The sequence below is a fragment of the Ctenocephalides felis genome, unplaced genomic scaffold (genome assembly GCF_003426905.1).
Source record: "Ctenocephalides felis isolate EL2017-DRISC unplaced genomic scaffold, ASM342690v1 CF-g0.4_SCAFFOLD_03573, whole genome shotgun sequence".
In the NCBI taxonomy this organism is placed as follows: Eukaryota; Metazoa; Arthropoda; class Insecta; order Siphonaptera; family Pulicidae; genus Ctenocephalides; species Ctenocephalides felis.
The window spans coordinates 22,504,172-22,513,730 of NW_020539727.1; the positions used below are offsets into that span (position 1 = coordinate 22,504,172).

A 9,559-nucleotide genomic window follows, 5' to 3' on the forward strand; every position below is an offset into this window, starting at 1 on the left:
TACCTCAGAAAAAATGGATGTGTGTATGTGTATGTGTGTGTGTGTGCGGATACAAATTTTCGTCGACGATTTCGGGAACACGGATAAAGCGATTTGAATAATTTAAAAAACACTCGATTCGTATTCGTATTGATAAGGAGACGTGCTGATTAGTTTTTGGCGAAGGCAGGTCTAGCCGTTCCGAAGATATGGAGCAAAAAGTGCCAAAAACGGTAACTCAGATTTGACATTTTCAAACAGTTTACAAAATTTTCAGATTATCTACAACATTTATATACAATTTGCAAAATTTTCAGATCAGTTATAATTTATGTGTAAGTTGTGGCAAAAATATAAACTTTTTCTATGAAAATTAAGAGACAAATGGAAAGTAAGAAAAGCAAAATTTAATTCAAAGTAAGTCTGTACTCTTAGTGTTATAAAAGCAAAAAAAAATTTTTCCTATTCAAATTTAAAAATTCCGCCTAAACAACGCTTGATTATTTGCACAGTTCTCTCTAGTTCCAGCCAATCAGAAAGCAGTATTCTGCCATGTGACATCACTACCCTAATGCGAACCAATGAGAAAATAGTATTACGTCACGTGATACGTTTCTTTTTGGCTGCTGTGGTATGAATATAAAATTGTGTTCATTGTGAATTTTGTATTCATCAAGTGCGGACGTTTTGAGTGTTTTTATAACTATTTATATTCTTATATTTAGTAAAATCGTACTAATTGTTTAATATTATAATATAAAAATAAATTTAATATTATAATTATAAAAATGAATTCCTATTACGAAAAATCGCCTGAAGACGTTTGCAAAAGTGCAGTTGAAGATCTTAGAGATGATGGGTGCTTTTATAGAAATGAAACAAATCAGGTGAGTAATAGAATAGTTATTTAAATATAATTATATATATATATATATATATATATATATATATAATTAAAGTAATCAAATAGTTATTAATAGCAATAACTAGTTGTGAGTAGCATTTTGCCTTAAGGCAAGTTGCACAAACTTCCCAATACCTATTATACATATAATCAACTTAATCAATAAAGATTGCGATATACAGGTATTCAGATAAAAAATAAGATATATTAATATATCTTATAAATTATTTTAATGTGTTTAACACATTTTATTTCATCCATTTCGTTTTCTACAAATGTATTTTATTTTATTTTAATTTAATGTGTGGACGTAAACCATAATCAGAATCAAAAAGTGAACAGATTATGGATGCGGTGCCTATAAAAATTTTTGCTACTGGTATTAAATTTATTTAAAAACATTTAACTAGTGGTGCATGGCATCGTGCCTTAAGGCAAATTGCTGGAACTTCCCGTACCAAAAATTATTTTTTTAAAGATTAACATTTTTGAAAAAATTTACTCTGAAAAAAATTAGATTTTTGAGAAACTATAAATTTTTGACAAAAATTTACTTTTTTGAAAAAAAGACTTTTTGAAGAAAAGTGTATTTTGAAATATTTTGGAAGTTCTGAACTTTTTTTCCAAGCAATCCTATTGCTTTAACTGAATAGAGACGAATTATCGAAGCGCGTAAGCGCCGCGCCGCCGTCTGACGGATAAACATTGGTACGGAACCCATAGGAATGTAAACAAAATTTATACTTATTAAAATCTCTATAAAATATCTGACAATTTGATGTGCATATGTCTAATGATCATTTTTGACCGCGAAATGGATTTTTTTTTTTACTTTTAAAAATTTGATCATCGTGTTATCTTCATCTTGTTAATATAAGTAAAACCGGGTTACCATTTTTGGCACTTTTTGCCCCATATCTTCGGAACGGCTATACCTGCCTTTGCCAAAAACTAATCAGCACGTCTCCTTATCAATACAAATCGAATGTTTTTTGAATTATTCAAATCGCTTCATTCGTGTTCCCAAAATCGTCGACGAAAATTCGTATCCGAACACGCACACATACACGCACACACACATACATCAATTTTTTCTAAGGTATGCCAAAATGTTCAGAAGGTTTTGAGACGTAAAGAAATTATTTGTTTAAAGTATATTAGAACTATAGTCAGAATTAAAAATACAATCTGAATTATTTTCGATATACAAAACAAACTAAAAAAAAATGATACAATTTTTTTTTCCAAAATCAATTATTTTGTCAAAACAAGCTGAAAGTTCTTTCAATCATGTGAATTGGACGCATAGTTCTCTCAAAAACTGACATTTTTAGCACATTTAGCTCTGTATCTTCGAAATGTCGGGACCTGTCTTTGCCAAAATCTAATCACCTCTTCTCCCAATCATAAAAAATTTAATGTTTTTTAGATCATTCAAATCCGATACTCCATTCTCTCAAAAACTATTTTGTATTTTCTGCACTCTTTACTCAGTATCTCCGAAACGGCTGGACTTGCCTTTGCCAAAAACTAATCGGCACATCTCCCTATCAGAATGTTTTTAATTCAAATCGGTTAATCCATGCGCCCGAAAACGTGGACGAAAAAATGCGGACATACAAAACACACACACACATCCATTTTTTTTTAGGTATGCCAAAATGTTCAAAAACCTTTAAAACGTCGAGAAATATAAAAAATTTCATTTTCGATTTTCGGTCCATTACTAAAACTACGCTACGGGAAGTTAAAAATATTAAAAGTAATATTGCTAATAACCAGTATCTAAAATTCAATTTTCTTTATTCATGAAGAACGACACTCAAGTTTCGCAAAAGTATTCAGAAGATGAGACCGTCAATGAATTATTATCGACCTTAAAAGAACTACTAGAATCTTTTCAAGATGAAGAACTGAAGCAGGAAATCATAGACAACATTTACAATACTGTTTTAAATGCAAGGTTAGTTGATAATATACATATAGTACTAAAAAATTAAATACTTATTGTAACAAGCATTGTTATATATATATATATATATATATATATACATATTTATATATATAACAATAAATAATAACTAATAATAAATACCATTCATATCATTTTTAATTTCTTAATTTTCTTTCAATTTCAAAATAATTTTTTCAAACAATTTTTTTATCAAGGGGTTGTTTTCAAGGGTCTAAAAAAGGTTAAAAACTTAATAATCATATAGAAAACATAAAATATTATTTACTTTATACGTAATTCTTATTATATCATACCGAAATTTATTTTTAAGTTTTTTTCAATTTAGAGGTTGTTTGAAGGGTTTTAGGGGTTTCACGGGGTTGAAAATAATTTTAATTCAAGGTAAATGTATTAAAAAATACTTTTCAATTATATCCTTTAATATTAAAAACATTTTCTGGCTCAATGTTCACTTATTCATTAATGATGGTGGCGGAGTCAAATTATTTTCACTTTTGAACTTGAGGGTAAGACGAACCTAATGCCAAAATTTCATGCAAATCGGAGAACAGTAAAAAAAAATCAGAGGTTATACCCTCTTTTCCTCTCCGTTTACTCCGTTGACATCAAATCCGAACAAAAGAAAAATAACATGTCATAATCTTTATTTTTGTAAATATTAACACCGTATCTATAAATCCTCTACATTCAGTTGCACTAAATTAAATACAACGTGTTTCCGATCACCTGCAAATAGGTTTGACGTCAAAGTAGGCTTGACATTAATTTTTTAATTCTTGATGCGCTCATTTGCAATCTTCAAGTCAATGGTCATCAATGTGGAAATGTGATAATTAATGAATATATTATTAGAAATTTTATTTATATTATTTATTAATTTTATTTCTATTATTTGCTTTTATTTTATATTAAATCATCATACTACGGATATTATTTTCATGTAAATTCTACCCTTTGCCCTTTTATTTGAATTTATGTTATTATTTATCAATATTGCTAGATGTTAACTATTTAACAGTTGTAATAAACATTTTAATTAATATATATATATATATATATATATATATATATATACATATTACAAAATATTCGTTTACAAAAATAAATATATTATGACATGTCATTCACAATATTACAAAAACGCAATACAATTACAATTACAATATTTACAGGAGCGAATATCCCAAAATGTCGGTCCCAAAAGTTAACATCGAACTGCAAGAATTTTCAATTGAAGACAAGGATTTTGAAATAAAAGAAGAAGAGCCTGAACATAAAGAAGCTTATCTGAAGAGATTTATGAGCACCGATCTAATGATAGAAAATGAAGTCAATGAAAATAGTGGCACATGCAATGATTTAGAACAGCATATGCTAGTTCATAGTCATAGTTGTACATTTTGTTCAGATACTTTTGCAGATCTAAGCGCCTTAGAAATACATCAGAAAATACATGCAGATGAAAAGCCTTTTGAATGCACAATTTGCAATGAAGCATTTGCTGTAAAATTTGATTTTGATCGACACGTTTGTAATGGAGAAAAAACTTTAACGTTGAGTGAATCTGATGAAATCAGACAGGAGTTTATTGAAGCACCTCATTTTAAATGTAATGAAGGCACATGTAATGAATCATTTACAGAGCAGCATGATTTAGAACAGCATATGCCGGTGCATAGTCACAATTGTACCTTTTGTTCAGATACTTTTTCAGATCCAAGCACCTTAGAAATACATCTAAAAATACATGCAGGTGTCAAGTCTTTTGTGTGCACGATTTGCAATAAAGCATTTGCTGTAAAATTTGATTTTGATCAACACGCTTGTGATTGGGGAAAAACTTTAATCTTGAGTGAATCTGATGAAATTAGACAGGAGTTTATTGAAGCACCTCATTATAAATGTAATGAAGGCACATGTAATGAATTATTTACAGAACAGCACATGCTGGAACATTGTCATAGTTGTACATTTTGTTCAGATACTTTTCCAGATTCAGGCGCCTTAGAAATACATCTGAAAATTCATGCAGATGTCAAGCCTTTTGTGTGCACAATTTGCAATAAAGTATTCACTAGACAATTGGATTTTGATCAACACGTTTGTGATTGGGAAAAAACTTTAACGTTGAGTGAATCTGATAATCAAACCCAAAGCTTGGATACTCATAGTGCAAAAGGTTCGCATAAATGCAAAGTATGCGATAGGTCATTATCAACAATTTGGACCTTGAAAAAACATATGCTTGTACACAGTGGCGTACGGCCGCATGCGTGTAAATGTGCAATAAGTCATTCATTCTCAACACATAACAACTTGAATATGCATATGCTTGTTCACAGTGGCGTACGGTCCTACAGTTGTAAAGTATGTAATAAGACTTTCACATATTTTGGTAGCTTGAAATCTCATATGAGCATGCACAACGGTGATCTGCCTTATAAGTGTAAAGTATGCGATAAACAATTCGCACATTCGCGTAATTTGAAAAGACATATGCCTGTTCACAGCGGCGAAAGACCCCACAGGTGTGAATTATGCGATAAGACATTTATACATTGGCGTAACTTGAAAACTCATAAGCTTTATATTCACTCTGGGCACCGGCCTCATAAATGTAAAGTATGCGGTAAGTCATTCAAACAACCGAGTGATTTAAAATCACATATGGTCACACACAGCGATGAAAAACCACATATTTGTGAAGTATGCAGTAAGTCATTCGCACGAAAGAGTAGCTTAAAAATGCATATGCTCATTCACATCGGGACTCGGCCTCATAAATGTAAAGTATGCGGTAAGTCATTCATACAATCGACTGATTTAAAATCACATATGGTCATACACATCGATGAAAAGCCACACATATGTGAAGTATGCAGTAAGTCATTCGCACGAAAGAGTGGCCTAAAAACGCATATGCTCATTCACATAGGAACTCGTCCTCACAAATGTAAAGTATGCAGTAAGTCATTCACAAAAGGGGATGGCTTAAAAAGGCATATGGTCATACACACCGGTGAAAGGCTCCATAGGTGTAAAGTATGCGAAAAGTCATTCGTACAACCGAGTGATTTAAAATCACATATGGTCATACACAGCGATGAAAAGCCACACATTTGTGAATTATGCAGTAAGTCATTCGCACGAAAGAGTGGCTTAAAAACGCATATGCTCATTCACATAGGGACTCGGCCTCACAAATGTAAAGTATGCAGTAAGTCATTCACAAAAGGGGATGGCTTAAAAAGGCATATGGTCATACACACCGGTGAAAAGCTTTATAGGTGTAAAGTATGTGATAAGGCATTCTCACAAAGGAGTAGCTTAAAAACGCATATGCTCGTACACACTGGTGAAAGGCTTCATAGGTGTAAAGTATGCGAAAAATCATTCGTACAACGAGGTGGATTAAAAATGCATATGCTCATACACACCGGTGAAAGGCCAAATAGGTGTACAGTATGTGATAAGACATTTACACAAGTGGGAGTTTTGAAAACCCACATGCAAATTCACAGTAATGAACCGCGCCAAAAGTGTAAAATATGCGATAAGTCCTTCTCAACAATGCACTACTTGAAAAGGCACATGCTCCTTCACAGTAGTAAACAGTTCCATACATGTTCTGTATGCAATGAGATATTTACACAAAGTAGTAACCTGGATGAACATATGCTTATTCACAATGAGGAACGTGAAAATAGTGCAGTAAACGCAGAGGAAAAAAGGGTATAACCTATTAATTTTTTTACTGTGCTCCAATTTGCATGAAATTTTGGAATTAGGTTCATCTTACCCTCAAGTTCAAAAGTGAAAACAACTCGGGTTCCGGGGGAATGACAACTTTTCTCAATTGTGTAAGTACATTTTTTCAAAATAACGTCGGAAATCGATAGAAGAACTAATTATAAGAAAAATACTTTCCAAGTTACTGGCCACTAAAGATTCATATAGTTTTGGCGTTTTTCTTCGTTTTTTTGCAAATGTCTCCTAAAATATACAATTCAACGAAAATCATGTCACGAACAAAATAATGTCAATAAAAATCTTAATAAATCGGTATTACATAAAGTGTTCTAGGAAAAATATTAAGCAAGATTTGAAAGAGCAAAGTCATTTTTTATTTCGGTGCAATTGGGTTTTATAGTGCTCAATATAAGCTTTAAAATGAGTGCTGTTACAAGTTTTTTGCGTGTAAAATATGTGAGCTATCATGCAAATAAGAAGCATATACGATGTTTTTTTTTTTCTTTTAAATCATATGGTTTAATGAGCGCCATTTCCACCAGAATTAAAGTAATTCACATTCCATCTAGAATTCATTATAGACATCTTGATGGATTCTAGCAGATTCACTACTTTAGTACAAACTATTTTCAGAAAACTCACGATTTTATAAAATCTTTTTTTCCGTTTTTTTTTAAATCGAACTTATTTTCATTATATCTCAAAAAGAATAAAAGATACGCATAAAAGCATATAGATAAAAATCAAAGGAATCTTTCTAGCTTATTATTGTTTTTATTATTTTTCTTTCATACAAAAATTGACAAAGTTATGATTGTTTAAAGAGCGCGTGGCCGCGCAAATTGGGAAGAAAAGTTTTTATAAAATAATGAGTTTTCTGAAAATAGTTTGTACTAAAGTAGTGAATCTGCTAGAATCCATCAAAATGTCTATAATGAATTCTAGATGGAATGTGAATTACTTTAATTCTGATGGAAATGGCGCTTATTAAATCATATGATTTAAAAGAAAAAAACTTCGTTTTACACGCAAAAAACTTGTTACAGCACTCATTTTAAAGCTTATGTTGAGCACTATAAAACCCAATTTCACCGAAATGCATAAAATGTAAAACCTCGCCACTGGATGGCTTATATACAACAATTAAATCTTGGACGAAATAAAAAACGACTTTGCTCTTTCAAATCTTGCTTAATATTTTTCCTAGAACACTTTATGTAATACCGATTCATTAAGATTTTTATTGACATTATTTTGTTCATTACATGATTTTCGTTAAAATGTATATTTTAGGAGATATTTGCAAAAAAATGGAGAAAAACGCCAAAAATATATGAATCTTTAGTGGCCAGTAACTTGTAAAGTATTAGTTTTTTTGAAAAACTATAAAATACATGTTTTTCTTATAATTAGTTCTTCTATCGATTTTCGTTATTTTGAAAAAATGTAATTACACCATGTTACTGTTTTCACTTTGAACTTGAGGGTAAGATGAACCTAATTCCAAAATTTCATTCAATTCGGAAAAATTCAGATCTAAAACAGAGCCGTTTACTGCACTAAAAGTGTGAATTACGCGATTCACATTAAATTGTAATTACAAATATGAAGTATGACAAAAATTTGTTAAAATTAATTTATTATTTATATTTTACTTATATGTTTTAATTTTCAATTTTCGAGTGGAATAAAATAAGATATAATGTTACAAATGAGTTTAACATTTCTTCCAACAATTGCATTTAACTTTTCAGAATTCAGACAAATTTTAAGAATATTTTATGACTATTTAGAACATTTTCAGGCTATTTTCAGAACTATATAGAACATGTCAAGACTATCTAGAAAATATATTTTCAGTGATAAAATATTTTGACTGTTTGGAATACTTGTAGACTGTTTGGAATGTTTGTAGGCTGTCAGAATATTTGTAGACTGTCTCGAATATTTATAGACTGTCTCGAATATTTATAGACTGTCTGGGAATATTTGTAGACTGTCTGGGAATATTTGTAGAATATTTGTATACTGTCTGAGAATATTTGTATACTGTCTGAGAATATTTGTGGACTGTCTGGAATATTTGTAGACTATCTAGAATTTGCATTCCATAAATTTATCAAACAGAATTTTGCAAAAACTATGCATTTATGATAGTTCGAGTTAGTATTATATTTGCAGTATTTTCAAACAATTTACAACATTAATTTATAGACAATGAGACTTTCAAAATTCAGACAAACTTTAAGAATATTTTAGTACTATTTGAAACATTTTCAGGCTATTTTCAGAACTATGGAGAACATGTCAAGAAAAAATATTTTCTGTAATAAAATATTTTGACTGTCTGGAATATTTGTAGACTGTTTGGGAATATTTATAATCTGTCTGGAATATTTGTAGACTATTTAGAATTTTCATTCCATAAATTTATCAAAAAGGATTACCTATTTTCATACAAAATTAACAGTGAGAACACAATAAATAATAGAATTAAAGAATAAACTAATATAATATAAAATAACGCGAAAATAGCAAAAAAACTACACATAACCTATCTTTTTTACATTTCTGTTAAACAGCTGCACAAAACCGTCCATTTTGTATGGTAAATGTATGAAACCTTTGTTACATAACTGCAACGTAACGAAGAAAACCAAAGTATCTACGTAGAAAACGATTACAAGTACGTTTTATTAACGTAACTAACTTCGTAACAATGTTTCGTCTGTGCTACGTAGTTTAAACTTGGGAAAATTGAAAACAAAAAATCAGGTAAGAAAATAAATGGGAAATTGAATTTTGAGAAAGTACTTGGAATAGTAAACATTTTTTCAATATAAAAAATGTTTAGATATAAATGTAATTAAATAAGTGCATGAATGTATAATATAATAAATTTCTATATATTTTAATATATATATATATATATATATATATATATATATATA

The 9,559-nt window shown here is 30.0% G+C and overlaps 1 protein-coding gene across 1 annotated transcript; it reads left to right on the top strand.

The window, feature by feature from the left end:
• The first annotated feature begins 767 nt into the window (after positions 1-767).
• LOC113389778 (zinc finger protein 11-like) lies at positions 768-8,380 on the top strand. The gene is made up of 4 exons (XM_026626786.1): positions 768-866; positions 2,698-2,846; positions 4,031-6,569; positions 8,363-8,380. The coding sequence occupies exons 1-4, from the start codon at positions 768-770 to the stop codon at positions 8,378-8,380; spliced, it is 2,805 nt and encodes a 934-aa protein (XP_026482571.1).
• Positions 8,381-9,559: the final 1,179 nt, after the last annotated feature.

What these genes read in the sequence shown, in the direction of transcription:
- LOC113389778 (XM_026626786.1), top strand. Translation starts at nt 768, where the DNA reads ATGAATTCCTATTACGAAAAATCGCCTGAAGACGTTTGCAAAAGTGCA. An exon ending in ATAGAAATGAAACAAATCAG is followed by an intron (nt 867 to 2,697) that starts GTGAGTAATAGA and finishes TTATTCATGAAG; the next exon opens with AACGACACTCAAGTTTCGCA. An exon ending in AATACTGTTTTAAATGCAAG is followed by an intron (nt 2,847 to 4,030) that starts GTTAGTTGATAA and finishes CAATATTTACAG; the next exon opens with GAGCGAATATCCCAAAATGT.